The sequence below is a fragment of the Lepisosteus platostomus genome, chromosome 13 (assembly GCF_059453375.1).
Source record: "Lepisosteus platostomus isolate fLepPlt1 chromosome 13, fLepPlt1.hap1, whole genome shotgun sequence".
In the NCBI taxonomy this organism is placed as follows: domain Eukaryota; kingdom Metazoa; phylum Chordata; class Actinopteri; order Semionotiformes; family Lepisosteidae; genus Lepisosteus; species Lepisosteus platostomus.
In genome coordinates, this window is record NC_142623.1 from 24,566,341 (window position 1) to 24,594,150 (window position 27,810).

At 36.9% G+C, this 27,810-nt stretch overlaps 2 protein-coding genes across 6 annotated transcripts in view; one reads left to right on the top strand and one right to left on the bottom strand.

The window, feature by feature from the left end:
- Window positions 1-25,396, top strand: part of LOC148650222 (adhesion G protein-coupled receptor E3-like) — a 96,671-nt gene extending 71,275 nt beyond the window's left edge. For 3 of the 5 annotated variants that reach the window (XM_088603798.1, XM_088603796.1, XM_088603800.1), the window contains 12 exons: window positions 2,642-2,716; window positions 2,874-3,045; window positions 6,133-6,246; window positions 7,889-8,085; window positions 8,545-8,715; window positions 14,068-14,268; window positions 15,189-15,424; window positions 18,697-18,763; window positions 21,393-21,484; window positions 23,133-23,292; window positions 23,765-23,854; window positions 24,829-25,396. In XM_088603798.1, coding sequence (XP_088459924.1) covers window positions 2,642-2,716; window positions 2,874-3,045; window positions 6,133-6,246; window positions 7,889-8,085; window positions 8,545-8,715; window positions 14,068-14,268; window positions 15,189-15,424; window positions 18,697-18,763; window positions 21,393-21,484; window positions 23,133-23,292; window positions 23,765-23,854; window positions 24,829-24,861 — 1,608 coding nt within the window. In that variant the 3' untranslated portion in view covers window positions 24,862-25,396. The remainder of the gene's footprint in view (window positions 1-2,641; window positions 2,717-2,873; window positions 3,046-6,132; window positions 6,247-7,888; window positions 8,086-8,544; window positions 8,716-14,067; window positions 14,269-15,188; window positions 15,425-18,696; window positions 18,764-21,392; window positions 21,485-23,132; window positions 23,293-23,764; window positions 23,855-24,828) is intronic. The other 2 variants (XR_015926060.1, XM_088603799.1) reach the window with 2 other exon arrangements.
- Window positions 15,808-27,810, bottom strand: part of LOC148650223 (adhesion G protein-coupled receptor E1-like) — a 48,729-nt gene continuing 36,726 nt past the window's right edge. Inside the window, exon 11 of the mRNA XM_088603811.1 lies at window positions 15,808-16,109. The gene's annotated coding sequence lies outside the window, so the exon portion shown is untranslated. The remainder of the gene's footprint in view (window positions 16,110-27,810) is intronic.

Sequence of the window (27,810 nt, forward strand, 5' to 3'; positions counted from 1 at the left end):
ACTCTGCAACAAAATATACACTCTGACAGTTCATCCTGCTACCAACATTAAATAAAACAAATCTTAAGATTTCTATATTTATGTCTTTATTTAGTGGTTTCATTAGTGACAAAGGCTAAACTTTCTTGGAAAAATGTCTTTTATGTGTTGCGGAAAAAACTGACTTGCTTTAACAAAATATGTTTACAAATCCTTTCACCTGGCATTTTCGTAGTTAGAAATTATGGAACGCTCTGTTAAAAGCAAGGGAGTTTTTATGTCCGTTGCAGTTCTTTTGCAACATGAATATAATTATATCGTTATTAATTTCTTGAGATACGCGATTCCATATTATATTCCCTTTTAATCAAATTCTAAAAGTATGCTTGTTGACTCCGGTATCGCGTTAGTTAAAGACTTCGATGCTTAAAATGTTTAGGGAGAAATGGAATACTGGTGTGTATGTTTTCTTTAAAGTACCGAGACCAGCCATATACTGTATGTTTAAGTTCCAAAATTAATATCGTTTATGGGCTTCACACGCGTTGCAGTATGCTCAGGCACTAAGTAAAAGGAGATGCTTCGTATTGCTTGACTAATTTTAAAAACTAAGTTATAAATGCAGGCGCTGCTCTGGTGCGTCGGCTCCTACACAGTGCCTGTCTGCCGTAAGCGTTACAATATACATACCCAACACTGCTTGTACCCATCTGTCATGCAAATAAAACACCTTGAATTGAATTGAATTGAGGGGAGAAGGGAGGGATACTAAAGCCAATACTGGCTCAATGGCCTTTGACGTGCTAATGCGTTGGTTTAACAGTCCGGGTGTGGCAGGCTTCCAATGTCAACTCGACTCGATTGGAAGACAATGAACGTATTTTAGCCCTAAATGAATTGATAGCAAACATGGTTTACATAAAATACATTTTTCCAAGTAAGTTTAGAATAATACGATCTATAGTTCAAAACTGAGCCTACTTTAAAAACTAAGGAAAAGCATTTTCAGAGAGCAATCACGCTGTGTTTATGTAGAAAAAGCGATTAGGTTTATGAGCAATCTAATTACCTATTCGCCTAAAACGCTATATAAAATAAAGTTTATTTAAAGATGAATGATCAGTGTCGCAGTTTAAATAATGTTTTATTTAATGTGCTTTTAATGTGACACAGTACAGCACAGTACAATAATACTGACCATGACTTTAGAAGCATAAATTACCTTACACTCAATTTATACACAAGCTGTCTTTCTGTATGAACCTCTAAGCTGGTTCATACAGAAAATGTAGAAATGCATTAGCCTGATTATGATTAAAAAACACATAATTAAACAAGCGTTTGCGATTTTAATCAGAACACGATTTAAATCAATATAAATGTTTATATTGTAACGCATACTGTCCAGCCTCCATTTCTCTATAAAAATTTACTCTGTTGCACACACACACACACAATAGAAGCAGGAACCGCTGTCAGAAGGGAAGATATGTTCAAAATATCGCAAATATCGATCATGTTGCGATATTTTGAAATATAAAAGTCAATTGATTGTCCATAATATCGCTTACCTATTTTTTCGAAGAAATGTTTGTTAAAAGAAAAGTCCAGCACCAGCTGGATTCGAACACACAACCTGCCAGTTGGTAGTCACGCACCTAGACCAGTAGGCTACAAGGCAGCTCGCATGAACAGGCAGGCGAAACAGCCCTACACAGCCCTGTCGCAGCACACGAATATAATCATACCGTTATTAAATTCTTTAGATACGCGATTCCATATTATATTCCCTTTTAATCAAATTCTAAAAGTATGCTTGTTGACTCCGGTATCACGTTAGTTAAAGACTTCGAAGCTTACAATGTTTAGGGAGAAATGGAATACTGGTGTGTATTTTTTTCTTTAAAGTACCAAGACCAGCTATATACTGTATGTTTATGTTCCAAAATTAATATCGTTTATGACCTTCAGATGCGTTATGCTCCTCTTCTTTTTATGCTCAGCTACTAAAATTTCCCTTTAGTGGTAAAATTCCATATAAATATTCAAAACTAAGCGGAATAAAATGTGCACAGTAAAGACATTAAATGATTAAATCTTTTCACTACCAACCAATGCACCACAAGTGCCCCTGTCGGTCATTTTGGCCAGCCAATCACTTACCGTGGTGCCCTCCGGTGCCCTGCGGGTAGCTTACTGTACTGCGGGTTTTTACCGCTCATTTTGAATGGCTGCATCTGTACTATTAGTAATATCTTCTGTAAAGACTTTGATGCATAAAATATTTATGTATAATTAAAATATTTATGATGAAGGTGCAAGGTTGTGTACTTTTCTCCAACTGAGCAATCTTGCTTTTATAAAATATATACCAACTTTTTTAATGTTTAATAATTAACATGCTGTAATACACAGTTTTAAATTATTAAAAGTCCCAAGAGTATACAACTTAAATTCTTAATTGGAAAAAGATTGTCCCTCAGCAGTGACCAGGATTCAAAACCGGGGGTTTTCTGGTGACAGCTCAAATGCTGTACATGAGACGTTAAGCTTTATTAGCTCCACCTGGTGGTTTTACAAGCAGTGTGTTCAGTGTGAGCACAGCATGGTGTTTTCTGTGTGTTTGACAGTTTTTCAAATAATAGTTTTTTTTCTTTTACAGGTACCAGCAAGCTCTATAGAGAAGTGTTTATCAGATTTATTTTCAAGCAAAAACATAACCAGTTATGAGCCCAAGGTCTGTAACATTTTTTTGTGTATTGTGTTAGGGAATGGCAAATCTTGAAATGTCCTGTTCATCATTTTGTGAACTTCAAATGTGTTTTGAAATAAATATTTTACAGTGGTGTGCATTTTTTTTTAATATTAATCATTTTTTCCTTTTCTGATTTCAGAAAATTGTTGGAGCTATAAGCTCTTTTCTGAATCAAAGTGTGCTTCAGACTAATTTGCATGAGAGGTCAATAGCTGGGGAAATGTGTCTGAATGCCATCGAGAGTATACATCTGCCTGTGCCTAAAGACTCTTATAAATTAATTAAGAACAACGAGAGCTCACATAATCTAGGTATGAAAATAGGTCGTGTTGCATCCATTTCCAGTTCAACTATAAAATTATTGCAAAACCTCTTATAACCTGTAGCTGTAGGCATGTAAATGTATGACAAATTGCTGCTCAGGTAGTGTCTTAATTTTAAATGTCACAGAAAATAATGATACAACATCAGAAATCTCTGGATGCTATCCACAGTACTATGTACATGCTGATATTTTGAATTCCTGCATGATGCTCTGAATTGTTGTGTAGAGTATTTAATTATTTCAGATCTTAATTAATCATTTCTTGTTTATCTGGGATGTTGTACTGTTAGCACACGATAATTTGCAACTTCCTGATACCAAGATGTATACCTACAGGACCCACATCTCTGTTTGGTTCAGATTGCAATATGTGAGATATTCGTCATTCCTTGCCTCCTTTCCTTGCATTATATACTGTATAATTTTGTAATAGACAGGCCCCACCCCACTGGGTGCACTTGTTGTGGTCTTGTATGTACTGTACATGATCTTTTCACTCTCATTTACGCTAACACTTTTTTAACTTTCATACACTTAACACCTCACTGCCTCCAAAAAAGATAACAAGCTATATTTTTTCTCATCACCTCCACATCAACTCATAGTATGCCAGACACCATTGGTTGCCAGATAGCCAGCAACAAGACAGGCAACTCCTACTACTCTTCTTACAAAGAACCAGGTTCTGAAGCTGCACTTTCTGCTCTCTGGTCTATTCCTCAGGTACACTTGTCTGTCACATACCGTAGGGACATTCAGTAACAGGTCAAAATCTAATCTCGCACTTCTGTTCTCTTATATATAATTACTTGCTGGGTGCTCACACCTGTATGTTTCTCTTTTCTGACAACTGGCATTTTGGTCTTCTCTCATGCTTGGCATTTTTAGGACCTTGTTGTTAAGCAGCAGCCACTGGTAAACTGTGCAGCAGCATGATGATTGGTGAAGCACAAGCACATGTCTGAGTGTAATGCTAATGATGTTATAATAAAAGAAGCGAATGGTAGGATCAGAAAGTACTGTATAAGGGAAATCTGATGCAGTCAGGAAAAAAAGACCATCTGTAAGGACCTGTCTGAGAAAACTAAGCAAGGCTCCCAGGTAAAAAATAACAGGTGAGAAGCTGATGAGCTGACACTGTAAAAATGAGTAAAAATGGGAAAAATTAAAAAAGGAAAAACAAAAAAACAAGGAAAAAATAACAAAGGGAAAAGAGGGAAAAAATTGGGACTTGAAGGGGAATCTGCTGTATTGCTGCACAGGAAAACAGGGAATTGAATTTTCTACCAAAGAGAAGCGACTGCTCGCACGATAGTTGAGGCTTTAATGACACACTAATAATACAGAACTTCTAGATGACTACAGTAAATAAAGCATCTAATTACCATGTTTGGGAACTAGATCAGGAACCTCATTGAAAAAGTGCTGGTTGAATTGAAAGGCATTGCGATCTTATTTAAATGGCAAGCTGAGAACATGTGGGAATGTTGCTGTTGCCAGGGTCAACAGCAGGTCTCGAATTGGTCCCAGCCCATGCATTACTCTTATACATTTGCCTCTTACAAACCAGGACCAGAGTCACTTTCTCGCATCTTCTAGAACAAGCAGCTCCTCACCCTGAATTTCTCTATGGACAACTAATAGCCCTGTTCCATGATGATGCCATGCTGATTGCTCTATTCTTTCAGTTCTTCTAATGTCATTAACCCTGCCTGCAACTTCATTCTTTTCTCGTCTCATATTCCCATTCACTCTTCTCTCTCCCTTCCCCCTTTTTGGTCAACTGTCCAACGCAGCCTTTATTCGTTGCTTAGTATTTTCCCTATCCCCATCCTCCTTTTTACAGTCCCTGTAAGACCTCTCACAGTCACTGATAATCATTCTACCCAGAGGGTGCAAGTGCAAAGCATCATTCTGGTTTCAGGCCTCCTAGTACACAACCTTCACCATCCCTGGTGCCCACACACCAGTTACGATTCTAGCTGTTAATTTGATGGGTACCACCTAACCACTGGTGCTTGATTGGTGTGGTGTCAGCTCTCAACTCTTTCCTCTTCCAAAACTTCCACTTACAAATGAACTGATATTACCTATTGTTTTGGGGTTTCAACTTTGTTCATCCTCAACCATTTATTCCCAGCAATCATCAGCAATTGGCAACTCACTACCTACTGTATACCCTCCTACTTCTGTGCCAGCACAGTTCTCCTCAGGCTGCTCTTCAAAGTCACTGCAGTCTTCTGTTGCTCACTACAGGGTTTCAGTCTCAAGCTTACTAAGACAGAAGTAATGTACTTCCATCTGTCTGCTGACATACATTCTATCACATGCATTGTATGTGCTTCTCATTTACTTCTTTATCCATCAGTTTTCATTTAAATTTATTTTTCATTTAAATGCATATTTAAAATTACTCTATCGCACAAAACACAAGCTTGTATCATATTCGTTTCTCATTCATTCTATGCTATGTGCACTTTATTCTTGGTTCCTGCAATAACCCTGCCAAACTGACTCATGTTTAAAAAAATATGTGTTGGGGTTATGACAGAACTGATTTTCAGCCAGCACAGTCATTTCCAAAGACAGGTAAGTTAATGCCAAAACATGAAGTACTCTCCCTTTATATTCATAAGCTCATTTCATTAATAAAGAACAGGATGCAGCTCAAAAGCACTGGTTAGGAAATGGAGTGATAATGGAGTTTTGCATATTGTAAACCTGTTTGATAGTAGATCATTTATTTAAGGGCCTCATCTAGTTGTTTTCTGAAAGAAACCAGTATCCAGGTGATGGTTGTGACATGTCTAGTCATTTCAGTTTTAAGTGCGCTTTAGTTTCTATTTGCGTTGTCAGGTTTTGCTGTTGATTCTAAAGATGTTCACTGGTTTCACCTTTCTATGCTTATGATTTGTCCCCTTGGACCCCTTCAATTAACCAGGTAAAATGAAGTAGACAGCTTCCTTTTATCTGTAACTCTCCCCATATTCTGTACTTGCCAATTGTAGCTGGATTAACTACTCAATTTTAATGAGTTGTGTTTTTCATTCACTAAAGTTCTGTTTTCTTTAAGATCTCCAATGGTTTGTGATTCCTGCTAATTCTACTCATAAAATAGAATCTTTACAAGTAAATGGAAACACCCTGCAAGTAAACCTGCAAAGCATTATGCAGAACGCCAGTAACGGTAAATGCTAATGCATATTTTGTATTATCTCAGTTTTTGAATGTTGTGACATCATAATTACTCTCTAATTACTCTCTAGCCATTGCTTATTTGAGTCTTTAACATTTCTTGCCTGCAGGTATTAGCATTACAAATCTGATCTCTTGTGCGTACTGTGTACAGGATCAAAACAGTCAAGGTAGAAAGTTGTCTCTTTGAAAGGCTGAAAATCCAAATCTCACTGCCAAAGAGATATGCTGGATTTGATTTATACCATTTTAATTTAGTGAAGTGATGCTAGTATTGTTTGCACAGGCATTATGCCTGTTATTTTGCCTTAAATGCATCTTGTGTTCTTTGATACTGAGTCATCCATGTTATTTGTCACCATATTGCAGCCATATCGAATTATGTGTGATTTGTGGAAGATATTAAAAACTCTGTTATATAAACAGTATATTTTATAGCTATAAAACTTTGGGTTCACAGTTTCTTTTTGTTAGAGGAAAAATAGCTACGTTACAGGCAGAAAAATTCTGAGAAGGGTTTCTCTCTGTGGTTATGTGGTCTGCTAGATTATGTTCTCTCTCCGCCTTGCTGAGATGTACTGCCAAGTTTCTTATACAACAGTTTCTTTAGTATAAATTAATGCATTTGTCGAATTGTTACGAACTTGATTGAAGTTCCTAGTTACATAATAGTTTTTCATCTTTGGTTTCTGATTTAGAAAAGGCACTGTAGAAGATTTTCCCAACCTGGTAGCATGTCGGAGAACCCATAATAAAACCACATAAAGTCCTAGTGTGAAACTAGGCTGAGACTGGACCCACCTTGATCTAAATAACCTTCCCAACCCAAGAATGGTCCATATCCTACTTTGTCTTTTCGTTTCCTCTAATAGTCTATAATTTATCCTGTTTTACTGTCTGATCTTGGTGAAATTCATGAAATTGAGCTTGATCTTATTGCTAGTGTCTCATCATGAGATTAAATCTGTTATGTTTACATACTTTATTCAGCCTTTTATAACCCAAGTAGACAACATCTTTTGTCTTTTAAACTCTTTTATTACAAAATACAGCTTGCAAACATCTGAAGCCAAAATCTCTAACACCCTTGTCTCACTGTCTCTGGAGTGTGTTTATGGTGACCTCTTGTGGCCTAAAATGGATGGTACATTGGAGTTGGATATATTTTACTGTACACTATACAGTACTGTATATTCAACAGCGTATATAGTCAAACTATAGAAATGCACTTTACATCATTCCAGATTATTGAACATAGTAACATTTAAGGTAATCAATTCAGTAACTACAAAACTGTTTATATTACTCCCTGATTACATTGATGATTGAGTTTGGTGTTATAGCACTATTGATTTCTAATTAAAACAAAAGTTTTATTCAATTTAAGAAAAAAGGTAAATATTATTTTATTTAAGAGCTTTTTAGAGTCATCTCTATTTTTAGGGAAATCAGATTTCGACTGAAGTGATGAATATTTAAAGCTACTGATAAAATATTCCTACATTAGAATTAGTTATTGCATATTTGATAAATCATATATTTACTTTCAGTCCTACTATACCTGTATCTCTTTATCTGATTTTTATGAAAGATTAAGATGTAAAAGAAACATAAAATATGCTTTATTGTTTTAGGAATTGGAACGGTCTTGTTTGCCTCTTATACTGGCCTTGAATTTCTTTTGGATGGAAGATACTTCCAGAATAAGTCCTCAGAAGATATTGTTTCTCCCCAGATCAACTCAAACATAGTTACTGTTGTCATAAACCAAAAGAAGAATCATATCCACACACTTTTGCAGCCCATCAATGTCACTTTCCAGAACAAGCAGGTAGAATAGCCACATTTGGTTGCATTTTAATAAAAAATAAATTATTCACTACAGCTGTAAGGTTATTTAAAAGTATTTTTAATAGTGAGAAAAATGATGATAGCATTTTAAATTAATGAAATATTAATGTTATTTCATTAGTTTAGTACTAAAATAATACAAAATGAAATGAATAATCATTTTGTTTTTCAAAACAAACAGTTCAAAGAAGGTGAATGGTTATATGTACAACTGATTGTGAATGTTACATGTGAAAAGAAAGTTTGTTTTTCTGGGTGCTAGCATCATCTTGAATGAAAACTATTTTTGTGGTAAGTTTAAAAATTGTAATGCTTTTTTCATATTTTTTGTTAAATACAGTAAATGTATTATAATTTTTACAAGGGAAAAGAAAATGCATTGTGAGGTGAACACTTTTTAGTCACACTCAAATGATTGATGAGGAATATTTTTTTAAAGCACAAGAGAGATGAAAATGAATTAATCTGTGTCTACTGGAAATATGGAGTAAATGAGAGCTCCTGGTCCCAATCTGGTTTGAAAGTCATCCATTCAAATGAAACTCACACAGTCTGCAGCAGCAACCATCTGACCACCTTTGCTGTAATTATGGCAACCAAAGCAGAGCAGGTACGATCACAATTATGCATAAAATAATAGTCTTATTCTTGTAAAAATAGTAAACATTTAAGGAAACTATTGTTATAAATGGGGGTTTATGAAACTGGTGAAAATCGGGAATTGACTGAGTAATTTATTTAAATAAATATTCATAACCCCCAACCTGTAGGTGATTTCTCCAGAATATACCCGAGTGGCTGGTATAATCAGAGGCACATTAATTCTTTGTTCTCTGGCACAGCTTTGGTGAAAAGTAATATTTCAGACACACTTGGTTAAACAAATATTTTATTACAATGACAAACTACACTACACACAACAAAACATACAACACACAAGTTACTCTATTTACACAATGTACAAGACATTCCAGAGGCCTAACATCCTAGCCACCCTGAAAACCCCTGACTGCTACTCAGCACTAAACTCTTAATGCCTACAGAGGCCAAATAAGAGATAAGGAACAAGTAATAGGTTTATTCCATGCTGAAAAAAAGAAGAAAGAGAACACAACGTTTCGGCCGTGGAGCCTTCTTCAGGTGTGCCACACCACACCCACACCTGAAGAAGGCTCCACGGCCGAAACGTTGTGTTCTCGTTCTTCTTCTTTTCAGCATGGAATAAACCTATTACTTGTTCCTTTGCAGCCTACGCATGCTGACGCAGCTACCCACCTGAAATAAGAGATAAGCTGCCTTTCTAAATAAATACAATGCAACCTGCATTGTATTTATCTCTTTCTGCACCCCAGATGCCACAAAATAAATGGGAGCCTATCTTCCTATTCTAAAAATGCACCCTAAGGGGGAAAGACTTTTCTAATCAAGGTATCTTTTACCCAGGAAACCCAAGTTCCCTAAAAACACAGAATAGCATGCTCTCTCTAACATGGTTCAAATACTTAGCTCTAGCCAGGTTTTGTTTGGATGATAATGAAGTAGGGGCTCTTGCCTGGTGCAAGCTTCAAGTACCAACTGCTCTCTTCTCCTTTCTTGTCTCTCTCTTCTTTCCTGCTTCTTCTTGCTCCCCCCGTGCTCTTAATGTGATCTTATATTGTGATTTTCTGTACTGCTCATTGACAATCATTAACATACAACATACCTAGATTTCCAAAGTAAACTTTGCAATGTTTTTTTAATAAGTGACCCCCACATCTCAACATACATCCTCTCCTCTTTGAAACTAGAAGTGTTTACTCTGCAAAGTGTAAACTCTGCAAAGCTTTGCATAGAGTTCCTCTAAGTGAACACAACAAAACTGTACTGTACAGTGTAAGTCACCCTTATTTATGCAATGCACACAGACTTCAGCCCCTGCTTCTGAGAGCTGATTAATCCCACAAGTGTCACCCACATATTTCTGGTGCCTCGCAAACCCTGCTCAGTGTCAGACCAAAGCTGTTTGCTATAGACCACAGTTCTTTTGACTCAATAAAGACAGAGTTGTCTATTACTCATAATAATAATATATATATAATTACTTTAATATAAACCACTGAAATTCACTCTTAAAACTTTAAATTAAAAATACCCTTAAATTGCAACAATGGTGCAGATACTGTTAACATTATCTAAAATAAAAGTGAGAACATTTCCCTATTTCAAAGTGACTTTGTTGGAAGTAACCAAGATGTAAAACAATGATGGGGATTTGGTCCCAGATAAAGCTGTAACCAAAGGAAAACAATCAAAGTTACTTCTTACCTATCATTTGGATGTCCCTGGTCTCCACTGATTGGAAGACTATTCTGCTATAAACTCTATGATTAAGACTTTGATTATCAGGAAAGTTGCAGTTGTGTACCAATATTTGACATCACTTAACCAAAAAACTTTAAAAGCTACAGTATGTTACCAGAATAGACTGCTGTTTTATGTAAACTCAGTAGATTAACTGCATCTTAGTCACCTAAAGCTGTAATACAATTTTTGATAAAAATACACACATTCTGTTGTTTTGTGAATTTCAAAGGAAAGTTTTTTTTTAATCAAAAGTGGTATCGGAAAAGCTTATAAGTTTGCATAAATATATTCTCTACCCAGGATATACAAGACTAGATTTACAGAGATTAAACTTTACTTAAAAATCTCCCATGGATCTCCTAATTAAATTTTCAAGGTAAAAGGTAGCTTAAATTACTTGCATAAACAGCAAGTAGTCAGTGGAGGATTAAGGTAATCAGAGGCCCCTAGGCTACACGTTGTGTACCCACCCCCCACTACATTATCAGAAAAAAGTGAGAGAAAATGCTGTAATAATTCAGTGACACGTTCAGATCAAGAGCTGCTACCGCCAATTCAAACAGAATGTAACGCGGCACACTCAGGGAACACACACGTACACAGGAAGCCCAAACACACACACACACTACAATAGACTGTAATGGAAGTAATTAATAATTAATAATAATAATTGCTTACACTTATATAGCGATTTTCTGGACACTCCACTCAAAGCACTTTACAGACAATGGGGACTCCCCTCCACCACCACCAATGTGCAGCATCCACCTACAGCAATGCAACCAATAAATCAGATTCACAGCCAACCTGCGAGCTGACAACAGAAATCATGCACACGCTTACTTTGAAACCGACGATACACAACAACAAAATCAGCACAGTAGAGCCGAATGACCACCATGTTTGAGCGCATTATTTCAAGAACAGCAGAACACTCCCAGCTAGGTTCTGCTCCGAAGCTGAGGCTCCCTGATTCCAATCAATGGGCTGAGTTGGGCAGTTTGAACAAGGACTGGCGCCATGCTATTCCAGGCTTTCTTTATTGTCAGGGATGCAGTGAGCCAAACCCCACAAAGACTCCTCACTTTTCCCTTGCTGATTGGATGGGGCAATTCTTTCTCCAATGGCCAGTATTTTATTATTTTTTTCCTTTTATATTTGTATTTCTTACACATCAGTCTGCTTGTCCTCCTGCCTACACCACAGACTAATTAACAGGGCTGTCAACCAGACAGTCCCTCTTTGTTCAAGATCTCCCTGATTGTGATTAACAGGCTGAGGTAGGCTATGCCTCCTAGGCCTCATGCACTTTGCTGTGCCAGATGTTTTTCCTTTTTCTGAATGGAATGCAAACAGCCAGCTTCTTTTAAGATGCGTCTTTGCCCATTTGTCTCTCATTACTGAATGGCCTGGGCTAGTAATCTATTATTCTTTTATCACTCCCCTTTCATTTCATTTTCCCTCAGTTGGGTTCCTGAATGGAATGCAAACAGCCAGCTTCTTTTAAGATGCGTCTTTGCCCATTTGTCTCTCATTACTGAATGGCCTGGGCTAGTAATCTATTATTCTTTTATCACTCCCCTTTCATTTCATTTTCCCTCAGTTGGGTTCCTTTGGGAGTCTCAGACACTCTCCAGTTCCTCTAGCTTGGGTTCTAACCAATCACCAGTCGTGTTGTAATAGATTGCAAGTGTTCATGGGAAATGCAGTTAAAAGGAGCACATCAAAACATTTCCAAAATAAACACTGCAAGTGACTGGGTAAAGGAATTTGATGCATTTTTTTTTATTTTCAACTACCACAACCAGCTGTTCCTTTCACATACACAGTTCCCTCCATAAGTATTGGGACAGCAAAGTCAAAATTTGTATTTTTGCTGTATACTCCTGTAAATCAGATGGAAAGATTATTTGCCAAAAGTACAAAAGTTATATCTGGGTATTTCTGTGCTTATATGTTATACCAGAAAGAAAAGAAAAGAAGAATTAAATTAGAGTCATAGCACAGACACTGGGCATAGAAAAATCAACAATTTGGAATATCTTGAAAAAAAAGAAACCACTGGCGTACTTAGCAATTGGCAATGACCAAGTCGGCCAAGTTGCAGTTGATAGAGAAATTATCATGGCTGTGAAGAAAAAGTCTAAATGAACTTTCTCTGAAATCACCAACAGCCTCAGCAGAACAGGGGTGAAGGTATCACAATCTACTGTTTCCAGAGGCCTTCAACAGCAGAATTATAAAAGCTAAACCACAAGATGCAAACCTCTCATGAAGTCTAAAAATAAAAAGACCAGATTACAATTTACTAAAAAGTAATTAAATTAACCAGTAGAGTTCTGGAACAAAATGTTATGGACAGATGAGGCACAGATAATCCTGCAACAAAGTGATGGCAAGGTGAAAATGTGGAGAAAAGAATGAACTGCAGATGATTTAAAGCATACCACTTCATCTATGAAACATGGAAAAAAGTGTCATGGTTTGGACATAAATGGCCGCCTTAGGTACTGGCTCACTTATCATTACTGGTGATGTAACTAATGATTGTAGAAGCCAAATGACTTCAGAAATGTACAGAAACATTTTGTCTGCCCATGTACAAGAAAATGCCTCCAGACTCATTGTCCAGCACGTCATCGTGGATTTCACATGCTGAAAAGGAGTCTGAAGCCAGAAACGCCCAAATCAAACAGCAACCAAAAATGGCTGTAGCAAAGGCTTGGCAAAGCATCTGAAAAGAACCAAGAGTGTGGTGATGTCAATGGATCATAGCTTTGATGGAGTTATTGCATGCAAAGGATTTCCAACCAGATACTACTTTTTTTACTTTAATTTAATATATCCCAATATTTATAGTCACCTAAAAATAGAACACAAAAATTATACTTTTCAAGCATATATAGTACTTTAAATCATATACTGTACTCTATATGTATTACCCAGGAAAACAAAGGTCACATTCTGTACTTTCGGTACACATTCATCTTTTCATCCCAAATGCACATTTCTTGACTATAAAGCAAAAATAGCAATTTCTATTTTGCAGTCCAGATTCTTATGGAGGGCACTGTAAATACTGTATATTTATATTAATACAGTATTATTATTTTTAACATTCAGAAAAATGTATACTGTACTTTGTTCATTTTTATTTTCAGCTGCCAACAATTCCCTTTAAGTATATGCTTTTATGATACTATTCCATATTAAGTGGATTTAAAGAAGTAGTAAAACAGATTAAATGAAGCTAAAATTTCACTTACAACATACCACAAGTGCCACGTATTGATCTTCTTCACACCAAAAATCAAGTATCAAAGCTTAACTATGAAATACCAAATTGCTTCTATGTCTTACTTGTAGTATCTTTAAAGTTTATTTTATACCTCTAAATTTCAAATTGCACTTGAATAGACCTTTGGTTCAGAAATTATATATTGGCATATACCAGTCAAATTATTTCAGAATCTATTTGAGATCCATATCGTTTTTCTTTCTTTGAAATTGTTCAAATAAGTTATTAAATTTCACATTTTGACATCACAATGTTTGCACTCTGAAATTTTCACAAAGTCACAAAACGTTTATTCATCCTTATCTTCCATTCTTTCTACAGATTGAGGAAGATTCTGCCCTGTCAGTCGTTGAGTATGTGTTTGTGATAACATCTCTGATTTGCCTCGGCCTTGCAATTATTACATTTGTATTCTGTAAATCAGTTCAGAAAGGACACAACACCATTCACTTGCACTTGAGCCTTTGTCTCTTTATGGCTCACCTTCTCCTTTTAACTGGAGGATCCAAAACTGAAAATAAGGTGAGACAAACATTCAAAATATATCTAATTTAAAATGGTATTAATTGAAAATATGTGAAACATTTAAAATATTATATAAAAGAGTAAATGTATTCATTTGCAGTAGTATTAAAATATCCATCCATTCATTTTCTAACCAATTCAGGGCTGCAGTGGAGATGGAGCCTATCCCGGCAGGCAGTGGTTGCAAGGAGTCAAATATTATAATATGTGCTATATAATTGCTCTTAATATAATAATCATGTTAATGTACATATTTATATGTTCCTATGCTAAGTATGTCCAGATTCAACTACAGATGTTTATAAAGCTCATCTATAATTCCATTGGGATTGCAGTTAACAATTTGATAAGGTTTTGTACCTTAAAAAATGTGGAATTTTGTGATGTTTGTTTACTTAAAAATCTTTTCAAGATAGAATTGCAATGCATTTTCATTTAAGGGAGATGGCGTGTGAAAATAACTGTTTCTTCATCACAATTACAACATTGGAATATTTTTACAGCCTTTTACTCACCACTTCATCCAAGAATTGCAAGGGAGCCGATGCCTGTCCTGGCAAGCAACAGGTTCAAGGCTGTATACACCCTGGATGGGGGACCTGTCCACTGCAGGACACACATACACATGAACACAGGCCTGCCTAGACTTACGACAGAGCCAATTTTCCCAGAAGACAATTAACCTACCAGTACAGCACTGACATCTCATCAGTCAGTTAATAATTTAATTGAAAAGATCACATTTATCTTAAACCAAAAAAAAATCTAAGAAAAAATTTCAGCTGAAATGAAAAGATCAGATGATTGTGTGGCTTTCCAGGAGTTAGGGTTGACCACGACAATCTTTTGTCATAACTGACCAAAATATTTTGTTTCAGTTACTCAGCACTTTTGATCTCCTCTCTGTTTTACTGCAGATGATCTGTGCAGTCATAGCAGGAGTACTACACTTCCTTTTCCTTGCCAGTTTTGTCTGGATGTGCCTGGAGGGAGTGCAGCTGCTTCTGTTAGTGACCAATCTGAGAGTGGTCAAGTACAGTAGCAGAAACAGACTGACAAAGAGGTACCTTTTTCCACCTGGGTATGGAATTCCTGCTGTCATTGTTGCTGTGTCAGCTGGAGTTTGTCCAGGAGGGTATGGAACACAGAAAAGGTGAGCAAGTCTTATCATACTGTTTTATCTGATGTCAGGTGTGCTCACACCTGAAGAAGGCTCCATGGCCGAAACGTTGTTTTTTTTCTTCTCTTTTCAGCATGGAATAAACCTATTACTTGTTCCTTTGCAGCCTACGCATGCTGACGCAGCTACCCATCCGAGCTACCATATATTTATATTGTTACAAATGGGGGGTTACGAAAATGGTTAAAATCAGAAATTGGACCAGCGGTTTAGTCAATAAGTAAAAAAAATACTCATAACCCTCCACTTGTAAATGATTTGTCCAGAATATACCCGAGTGGTTGGTATAACTAGAGGCATATACATTTTTTATTCTGTGGCACAGCTTTGGTGAAAGGAGTAATAATCCAGGCACACATGGTTAAACAAATGTTTATTAATAATGAAAAGACACAAACTATACCACAGACAACAACAACATACAACACACATTTTAGCTTAGCTTAGCTTTCAATGATCAAGAAGTAGGGGCTATCGCCTGGTTCAAGCTTCAAGTTCCATCTCCTTTCTTCTCTCTATTCTTGTCCTCTTCTTGTTCTCTGTATTGTTGTATCATTTCTTCCCTGCTCGTTGTTGTTCCTTCTGCTTTGAAGCAAGAGGTGTTTACTCTGCCTGATGTTACAAGCTTTATCTAAACTGAGAGACACTTTCTAGTCACCTAAAGAGAGAAAACATGGAAAACATGTAGAAAAGACTTCAAAGGATTCAAAACCAGGCATTTTGAATAACAGGCAAGAATTCTTCCACTGGACAACCAATGCCTCATATTGACGAGGTTACAGTACACAACTGTAACTCATTGCTTGAGGTATTCAAAACTTCTGACCTTTTTTAACATATTTTATTTTAAATATGATGTTTTTAAAGCCACTAATGTATCTACCGTATAATATATTTTACAATCAAAACCTTGTGTTTTCTAATTACTATTTATACACAGAGTAATAATTCTGTATTTAATTAAATGCATTTAATGAAAAAATAGAATATTCTGTTAGTGTTACTGTACAGTAACTGTACAGTTTGACTAGCTCATGAAAGCACTAATAGGTAAATAGTTCATACTCATGGCACATTAAGCAATCACTAGACCACCTGGCAATTTGACAAATTCATGGAGTCCTACATAAAACTATTTAAAAAAATAAAAATATATTTATAATAATAATAATAAACTTTATTTTATATAGCGCCTTTAAAGGTGGCTTCTCAAAGCGCTTTACAGGATGACAATAACAATAAATAAGAAGACTACAACAATAAATAAGAAGAATACACAAGATAAGACACAATTACAATTACAGCAATACAACAATAACAATAGAGGAGACCGTGGTAGGTGGTACTAAGAAAAGCAGAGGGGTGAAGAATGGAACCAGTTAAGTAAAGGCTTTTCTGAAGAAGAAGGTTTTGAGTCTGGATTTGAAGGAGTTTAGAGAAGGTGACTCTCTGATATCCTTGGGCAAAGGGTTCCAGAGCTTAGGGGTATAGCAGGAGAAGGCCCTGTCGCCCATACAATGTAGACGGGCTTGGGGGACAGTAAGGAGGGCAGAATTTGAAGAGCGGAGGTTGAGAGGTGGGGAGTAGGGCGATAATAGTTCAGACAGGTATTGAGGTGCCAAGCCATGTAGAGCCTTATAGGTGACCATGAGGATTTTAAAGTCTACGCGGAATTTGACCGGAAGCCAGTGCAAGGACTCCAGGATAGGAGTAGTGTGAACACTTGCACTAGACCTGGTCAGGATTCTGGCTGCTGAATTTTGGACATACTGCAGTTTGTTCAGAGTAGATTTAGATACCCCAGCGAGTAGAGCATTGCAGTAGTCAATTCGAGAGAATACAAATATGTTGATCAGCTTTTCAGCCACAGTTAACGATAGCATAGGGTGTAGTCTTGCGATATTTCTAAGGTGAAAAAAAGATGTTTTGACAGTATGCTGTACATGTGGGTCGAATGTTAAGCCAGAATTGAATATAACCCCAAGGTTTTTCAATTTTGATTGAAGCTCAAGTAACAGAGCCATCTACAGATAGGGTTACAGGACTGGCTTTACGAAGTTGACGGGGGGTACCAATAAGCATGACTTCAGTCTTGTCACATTTAAGATGAAGGAAGTTTTGAGTCATCCAAATTTTTATGTCAGAGATGCAATTAGATCGAATAGAGACAGCCACATCAGTGTCAGGTTTGGTATGGATGTACAGTATCGTCAGCGTAAAAATGAAAGCTGAGGCCAATATTAGGCGCTATCTTGCGGTGTAACACGGCATGTTTTTTGTAGTATGGCACATTACACCTTGAGCATTCTGAATGGCTGCATCTGTTCCTAGCTAAGATACTGTATGCTTGATATTCGGTTACTCTTGAAAAAAGCCCTGTTCTTTCTATGGCATTGGTCTTGCAATTCTTTTGAAAAGCATAGCTTCTTATTACTTTATGTTTTACCTGTTTTTGTAGGAAGACATACCTCTTTGCAGAAATTTATGTAAGATGTAACAGTGTTAATATATTCACCCAGAATTTGTACATTCAAAACACCCTCTAAGGCTCTCTATAGCACCTGAGGACCACAACCTGACTGATCTTATTTTTACAGTAGCTTGATATTGGTTTTATTTTTGCTTGTACATTGGAATTAGAAAAATCTAATTCACTCAGTGGTGCAGCTGCAGATTTTAATATTTTGTCCACCCTGGTAGGCCAATTGATTTGCTGTGTGTGATGTGGCCATTCCTGTGTCAAGGAATGGTTAAAATCACCCAGAACTATAATTGAGCATTCTGGGTAATTTCCAAATAAGCCATTAATTTTTCATTTCTGCCCCTTTTCACAATGGTAATTCCTACAGCTGTTTGGAAACAATTTTACAGTACTACCATTTCATTGAGATGAGCTACGAACCAGAGGCATAATTTACAATCACAGAATCATTGATTTACAGAATAGTATTTTACAAAGAAAAATGTCATTCAGAAACAGACATCTGCTTAAATAAATACTGAACTTGTCAATTATAGAGCCAAGCATCTGAGCTTACTAAGCCATGAATATTCACCAGCCATTTGTTTAGGATATTGTTAAAATACACTTTACATAAGTTAGTATATACAGTATATATTAATATACAGTATCTTGATCAACAGAGAAAGAACAATTTTTTGTATGGATCATACAATAGTCAACAATACACCTGGGCCTGCTATGAAAATCTCTTCTATAAACTATTATTCTGATGTTATTGCAGTTGCTGGTTGTCATTTGAAAGAGCGTTTGCATGGAGTTTCCTTGGTCCAGTTAGCTTCTTCATCTCTGTAAGTATGGAATACTGTAGTGTTTTATATGTGTAAAGAGCAAGTACTGCAACAGGTTGCTTTCACCAGGGCATTATTTTACACTCTGTCTACAGTAGCTTTCCTTTGCTTTTGTACACATAAATCTATGAAACCACATCTATGAATTGGTTTTATTACTCTGCTGATAGCTGATGTGTGGTGAGCGTTCTGGCACACTATGGCTGCCGTCGCATCATCCAGGTGGATGCTGAACATTGGTAGTGGTGGAGGGGATCCATATTACCTGTAATGCGCTTTGACTGGAGTGTCCAGAAAAGCGCTATATACTGTAAGTGTAAGCAATTATTATTATTACAGTATAGAAAGTACTGTATATTATCTCATGCTTTTATATTAAAAAATACTGAGGAATCCTTATTGCAATCATGTCAGGGAAGTACTCATGTGATTTGACTATTTACTGTATATTTAGTTTTGTGTTTAATTACTGTACAGTACAGTGTAGGGTAATAAAACGTATAGCTTTTACAAATTTGTAAAATTATACGTTATTAACTGCACTGTATATTTTAAGTGTGTGCTCTATTTTGTGTTCAACTTTTTCCAATTCTTCAGTTTTAAAATGTTTTTTTCTTTCAACAATATTTAATGTACTGCAATTGGGTAACACGTAAACAAGGTGTGAGACTGCGCAGACCTGTCCTCAATAATGCACAAAAAATTTGAAAGTTTGGTGATTACCATACAGGTTAATATGTGGGGCTCCATCTATTATAAATAAGTCAGCAAATAGATAATATTCTATATAATGCTGACTGATGACTGTACCCTGCTTTGATCGCTATGCCAGGGTCTCCCAAAGAGCAACCCACAAAATCATCCCCAGAGTAACATATAAGGATCTGCAGGCCTCTCTCACTGTGTGTAATGTCACTGTGCATGTTGAATGGGAATGTTGTTCATGGGAGGATGTGGTGATGCTGTCCCTCATGGGAGATTCAATTTCCCACAACAAAAACAGAACACAAGCAAGCATCTTATGTCAGGGGCAAACTCATAAATACATGTACAGCACATAAACAAAAAATGAAATAAGACAAAGTTGAAAATATATTAACAAAAACTAAAACGTTGCAAGACTTTAACATGCACAGTAAATACTATGAAAATAAGAATGAATCAGTTCTTTGAATTAACAAAAAATAGCAAGCAGAGATAGGTTTCAACCTAAACATACAATAGATTGCAAGCTGTTCAGATATAATCATTTTAACAAGTGAAGTAACTAGTCTGTGAGCTACTGTATATTCACAGCTTAACATCACCCTTGTCATCCAATCAGAGTTGCACAGAATTGTCTTTCCTTAAGGTGTTTCTATGCATGCCAACATCAAGCATTTCAGCAATCCAGCCAGCATTGTACATGCTACAGGTAGCATGTAGATAAAGATATTGAAGAAGGGAATGAGTGTTTGCATGTGATTCAGGCTGGCAGTGCATGAAAGAGATGTAGGTGACTTGCAGGTCTTACGTAGGCTTGCCAGGAATGCAAGAAAGCAGAGGTAGTTAAGGGAGTATTTTTGTGGAGCTGCATGAAATGTAGCTGCATGGAGTCAACATCATGCTCTTGAGCTCTGAGAGAAAGAGACCAGAGAAAAGTAACCTTATGTAAATCACCGGCTGACATTTTCTGCCACCAGAAATGCATTACGGGCTTGAGAGCAGACTCGCTGTAGGAGTCCCATGAGTGATCGAACGTGTGCTTAAAGACACCAAAGAGAAAGCATGAACTTGATGGCTGTGGGTGTAACGAACAGTTCTTTCCGGACCCTATGCGGACGACACAATCCGAAGAAGTGGGGAAACGTCATGCAGGAATACAGGGCTGAAGACAGGGGGGCGTGTCCAAGGTGCGCTGGTGCACGGGGGAGGTGTGGCCGAGGCGAACAATCCCAAAGAGTAATCCTTAGAGTATCCAAAAACACACGAGAAAGTCCAAAACCAGGAGATCCATCAAAACACGAAGTTAAAACCACGAAGGCCGGGTCGGAACCGGCGGACAAGGAACGGGAACGGGAAAATAAGTTAAAACCTTAACGGGACCAGGCGCTTCCAGGTCCCGGACTCGCACGATACGGAAATCAGATGCAGAGTCCGGATGAGCGTCAGCGCCTGGCTTTTAAGGTGGGCTGGGAATAGGAAACAGGTGCACAGAATAAAGTCTCAAGTGAAAGGGCTGGAGCACCCTTAAGGAGGGGGGACTATAATCGTGACAGTGGGCTTATAGCCACAGGCACTCAGGAGGTGTTGCCAGCATATTTGTTTGTGTATCTAAACGGTGTGCAGGAAGACAGCAGGTGGAGAACATTAGAAGTCTTCCCTAGAAGGGGAATAACATGTGAAATCTTAGAGCCTGAAGGGCTCCAGCTGAAAAGGGCTTTTGGACTTTAGTAGGTCTTTTCTCCTGTGGAGTCAATCCCAAGTGAAAGAAAAGTGCAGGTGTGAAAAACAACACTGTTATTAGTGAGAAAAAAATGTACAGACAGCCCTAAAATAGCTCTCCCAGTGGGGTTGTATTTGTCTGGTACAGACAAACTGGATGATTATTTTTTAATGAAGTAGACATACAGTACTTGTTTTCTTACAGGTTAACATCATAATGTTTGCCATTATTTTGTGGGCTCTGAAATCACAGCTGTCTTTTATCAACACTGATGTGTCCAAAGTAAGAAATACCCGGTAAGGACTGTAACTTCAAACTCTAGAAAAATCTTTCTTGATGTTTCCCTACTTCCATACTTAAGTATTTCCATTTATTGCTGTGTAAATCTACCTGAATCAGATCGCATGTAAAAGATGGTTCTTCATCTACTGATCTGTTGTACTCATTACTCTAAAACAGTGGCTCCTAACCCTAGTCCTGTTTGTGCTGTTTTTGTTCCAAGTGAGTAATGATGCCCTTCATTGTTTTGCTTGCTTATTTAGATGCTTTTTTAAATCATTTTTGCTTAAAGATACTATATTTCAGCATGTAGAACTTGAAGCTCTCTCTCCTCAACTTGTTTGAGTCCACTGAACAGTACATAATGAATAATCAATTGAACAGACACAGGTGGACATGACAATGTTTCAAGCATTTTTTGTATGAGCATTTGTTTTTACCTTCTGCTACTTTTTTACATTTCAGGTAACACACCACTGAATAAAGGAAAATCAGAATTTCAGATATAACATTGATAGCCCTTACAAACATTTGTCACAGTTTTAATTGCTTAAAGTACATTTTAAAAGTATGCTTCCAACAGAGCATCTGTTTTCTGAGCGGTCCATAGAAGTTGAATCTAGAGTGTAGCCTAGACACAATCTAGAGTGAATATAAGTGCAGACATTCAGAAGTGTATGAGTGTTGTAAGAGCATGATATAATGCCACTGGTTTTTGTAAGATTTCTCTATCTTAAAATAAATTTAGAAAACATGAGAAAATGTCTTGTCTCGTGGTGAAACCAGTCCTTTTAATTACAGAACAATCTTGTGGATACTGTACATCACACCATTTTTAAAGTTGTCACTGATAAGACTTGGTGTTCACCTATCTAACGGCTTAAGGGTGGAATGTGCAAATTCAGCCAAATCACGAGGCAGAAAGAATCCTGTTAAGGCTAGGACTAAAGGATAAACCTGATAGTAGATAAAGTGGGACAGTGAACTTTTTACACCAGGATTGGTCTGGTCTTAGTTCAAGTACTTAATGTGAACAGGTTTTTTTATATCACACTACCAGTTAAGAAGGATCTTCCACAATGGAAAATTGGAAATTTATTTGACGAGGTCTACATTCTTGAGTGTACTTCACAGTTGTGGTGTCCATGAAAGGGTTCCAAAGGAAGAAAACATTTTGGTGACTGACAGCTCAGTAATTGAGTACATATACAGTATATACGCTGTATACAGTATATATAATATATATATACATACATTAAATATGTACTGTTTATGACTTTAATTTAACAGCTATAAGTAAGGATAATTAGACATGGGGACAGCAGGGACAAGACAAGCAGAGAGAGACATAGATAAGGTATTTGAGTTAAAAAGTTAGAGAAACCAAATTTAGGTAAATGCTAAGTATTAGTTTGAAGGATATTTTGGGATTTGCAGTTAGTCCCATCTTGTGGACTAATTTGTGGACCTGTTGAAAATTAAATCTAACTGAATCTATCCTGGATATACAGTCACTTTGTTAGTCATCTGACAGCTTGCGAGAGCTTCCCAGGATCAAGAAACACTTTTCTAAAGTGTTGGATAATCCTTCTTAAAAATTAACAGAAACCTTAAATCAGTCATTTAAAAAATATGCACAATTACTGACAAAGGTATTTTTTTCAGGTTTCTCACTTTCAAAGCCATGGCTCATTGCTTTATCATGGGCTGCAGCTGGATCCTGGGCTTTTTTCAAGGTGTCAAATTCTTCAGTTACATGTTTGTCATCATCAACTCCCTGCAGGGTCCTTTTATCTTCCTAGTGCACTGTGTGTTGAACCAACAGGTAACTACTACAAAGACAAACAACGTTTTGCTCAGCAAAACATTTATTTTGGATCAAGTGTGACACAGGTTCCTAGATTTTATGCATTCTTCTTAACCAATTACACATCTTTGGTTTAGCTGGATTTTTTACAAGTTTGGTGAATTTCTAAGTCATAATTTTTTGGCCATAAACAAGTTCTGAATGAAATGATCATTTAACTCTTGGCATCACAAATACAGTATGTACAACCTCAAAACGCTAGAGTATTAATTTTACAGCCTTCACTATGCTGTGCAGAGATGATACTGTATATCTAAGCTTACAGTCCCAGTTGCTCTCTTAACTTTAACTGACAAGATCTGTGTGTGTGTCAAATGTCCTCTGTTTTAGGTTACCTTTCTTTTGATCTAATGTTTTAAAATATTTCACTCTTTAGGCTGTTTGTAGTAGTTTGTTGGTTACAGAATCCCTGTTTTTATTTGACCCTCAGATAAGAGCGGAGTATAGAAGATGGCTCAGGTGCACATATAAAAAGAAGTATAAATTTGAGTCTTATGGAGTCACAATGAGAACATTAGCAGTAAGTGAGACACTTCAATACAGATTATATTCATGAGCCCAAATAAGCATGAATTCAAAGAGCATTACAGGAATTTAATGCATTTTAAAATTACATAGTGAAACCAACTTGTTAATTGTGATACAAAACAGAAATTGTGTTTTTCATCTTAGCTATTTGCTTGTGTATCTGTAAAGCTTCCCGTGCTTTAAAATAAGTGTTCTGATCACACAAGAAATCATCAAACCACCATGTACTGTATGTGTGTTCTACTGAAATTCTCAGGAAGATGTTCTCTGTTCTTGGACAAATACACTCTAAGGATGTTTCTATTACAAAATCATGAGAACGCTCTTAATCTGTGATGTACAAGAAAAACACCTGACAAAATAATTTTCCAAAAATATTACAGAATATAATAGTGGGGTGTCTCATAGCTTACAATCATTCTTCTAATACGTTTTATTATATTTTGAGATGCTGCTTTGAGATAACATTATTATACAGTATATTTATATATTATTACAGTATATGCAGGTACCCTCAAAGTACCATAATACAGTATACAGTATATACTGTATATAATTTAGAAATTTAACAGCTGCAAAAGTAAAATGGACATATACAATAGTAAGAAATGTGAAACTTTCAGTTGTTAGACTAGGTTAAAGTATTCCAATTCAAAGGAGCTCAGTGAATATTCAGGAGCAGCAGGTGGAGAGAAAGCAGCAACGGGAGCTGTCCATTAGTACAATATTGGAGAACAGTGCAAGGTGAAAGGCAGAAGGATTAGATTACTTTATCTACAGGATGAACATGAGGCTGTGGAAGATAGTGAGCAATGGTACAATTATAACCTTCACTCATTCTGTGAGAAATATGAGGAAAGTGATGGGGTCAGAGTCAATAACAAGCATCACCTCCAGCATTGTAATTCAAAATATGCAGTTCAGAAAAACTAGAACTGACTTGCCTCTTTTCTTTCTTCTTTTTAGGACACAAATACAACAGATCCTAGATCTAAATAAACTTGTGAAACAAAAACATGCTAAGAAGACCCAAATAGCTCAAAACGTTCAGGAATAATGCAATCTGTTGCAGGGCATTATAATGTGAATGTACTGTTTAAGAAAAAATACCTGAATTGTGTAATCACAATTATCTTTTCTTTATGTTTCATTTAACAAAATGGAGGGAAATAATCTGAGTCAAGACAGTAAAAATTCAAAATCTCTGATTTTTCACATAATCACTTCTGTGGAAATAATAGTGAAGATCTGTCAGCAAGAGACACTGAATTTGTTTGAGTACAGAACTATTGATGTGTAACCCATCCCTCCCTAATGCCTATTCCCCTGCAAAAACTATGATGGTATTGTGTAGGTCCCATAGTTCTAATTCATTTGTTTTGGTCTTCTTAAATGTTTGTGTTCATACTGTATATGAACTGAAGTTTTCCAGAGCTTTGAGGCAGGTGATTCATTAGCTTTCTCCACTTCAGCCTAAACGTAAGCCTAATCTTTGCTTCCTTTCCACAAAAAATAAAGACCTACTTTACCCTGAGACTGTTGCATTCTGACTTATTTGAATTCTGATTGTTTTTATCTGCCTAACTTTATTGAATCTGTCCATCATTACATTTTCTAACAACTTTATCTAATTTAGCCATTTTCTAACCACTGTATCCAATTCACATGAGAGTTGAAGCCTGTCCGAGCACGCAATGGGCGCAAGGCAGGATACAACCTAGACAGGGTGCCAGTCCACCACAGGGCACACAGACATGCACACACAACCTACCATGTTAGTGGGAGGAAAAGTAGGAACCTGTAGAAAACCCACATGAACACAAGGGAGAACATACAAACTCTACAAAGATAGAACCTCAGGTTCAGAATTGAACTCAGGCATCCAGGGATGCTAACCGCTGCACCACCATATCACCCTTAATGGATTATAAAACAAAAGATACATACATCCTGTTGTCAGACTGCTTGAATATTAAATGCTAAATCCAACAAGCATTTTTTGTATAAACTCTGGCAAAATCAATAGCATGTTACAATCTTCAAATTTAGTGTGACTTTTAATGGTCTCAGAATCATATCTGGGGGATATTTGTTTTATTGAATTATGCATTTGATAGTTACATGATCTTATTTCACACAGACGTTGTTACAAAATACCTTGCTGGGCAAATGGAAGTCTGTTTGGATAAAAACATAATCCAAATGAATTAATAATACTTATCATCACATAATATAAAAAGAGTAATCAATTTTAATATGAAGGTTTGTAATTTTCAAAATGTATGTTCTTCACTGAGTATTTTCCATTTATAGAACATTTACTGCAATTACAGCACTTTTGTAGAACATTGAGTAATGTCTTTTAAATAAATAGATAATGTAAAATGGCCCAAATAAAAAAGGTAAATGTATACTCTTATTTGTAATTAGAGCTCTCTACCAGTATTGACAAACTAATTATTACGGCATTAGTAAGGCTGATATAAAATTTGTTTACTTCTGTAAATAAGATAATTAAATACATAGCATAGACACCAACATTTTTTGGGAGTCACTGGACAGCGCAGAAAAAGATTGTCTATATAGTTTTGACTGTATACAGCCTAATGCAGTACTAGACTAGAATTTAGACATTCTTTTAGGGGCTCTTGTGTTGATAATTTAATCTCCATTCCACTGGTAAACCTAAGTCAGTTAAAACATGAAACTACCATTAAATGCTCACTGTTAAATATTCACTCACTAGGCAACAAAACAGTTCTAGTTAAAGATATGGTGCTTGACACCAACTCTGACCTGTGCCCATTGTGGTGCCAAGGGGGTAGTTGACACCACACTGGGCATGGTCAATCTCCCATTCTCCCCTGTCACGCCCCTTTATAAGCTATCTTTTGGGTTCCTTTTTTTATCTTACATGTACTTTCCTCCAAGAGTGGTGATCACACTGATCCCCTCATCGGGGTAACAGGATACGTAACTCCATATTCCGTTACATCTGGGCCCTTTGCCTTTGAAATCTCAGGTTCACCAAGTTCATCCTGTTGTCCACACTGCTAGGAACCACCTGCTCCTATTCTATTAGGTCACTGTTTCACACACAATCAGTGCCTCAGACTCCCAGTTCCGCCTCCAGCCTCCTCTTCCACCAAGTTTGGTTACACAAAACACATACTACCTACATTACCGAGTCTCTTCGGACTACACACCGTGCCGAGACCCAAAACACTGTCCCTCTCTAACACACCCTCACAACCTTTCTCTCATACCCTTAGGTTGAGAACTCACACCTGCCAGCGCAACTCACTCTGCCCAGCCACCACTGCACTACAGATGCAGCCATTCAAAGTGCGCGGTACAGACACCGCAGTACAGATACCGCAGGTAAGATGACACGCGATACCGCGGTGCGTGATTGGTTGACCGACAGGGGCACTCGTGGTCCGTTGGTCTGTCGTAGAAAGACTTACTGTAAACGTCTTTACTGTGCCCGTTGTAGATATTGAATTTTACCACTGAAGGGAAATCGTAGTAGCTGAGCATAAAAAGAATAGGAGCATACTGTAACGCGTGTGAAGGCCATAAACAATATTAATTTTGGAACGTAAACATACAGTATATAGCTGGTCTTGGTACTTTAAAGAAAAAAATACACACCGGTATTCCATTTCTCCCTAAACATTGTAAGCTTCAAAGTCTTTAACTAACGTTATACCGGAGTCAACAAGCATACTTTTAGAATTTGATTAAAAGGGAATATAATATGGAATCGCGTATCTAAAGAATTTAATAACGGTATGATTATATCCGTGTACTGCGGCAGGTCTGTGTAGGGCTGTTTCGCCTGCCTGATCATGCGAGCTGTCTTGTAGCCTGCTGGTCTAGGTGCGTGACTACCAGCTGGCAGGTTGTGTGTTTGAATCCAGCTGGTGCTGGACTTTTCATTTTTAT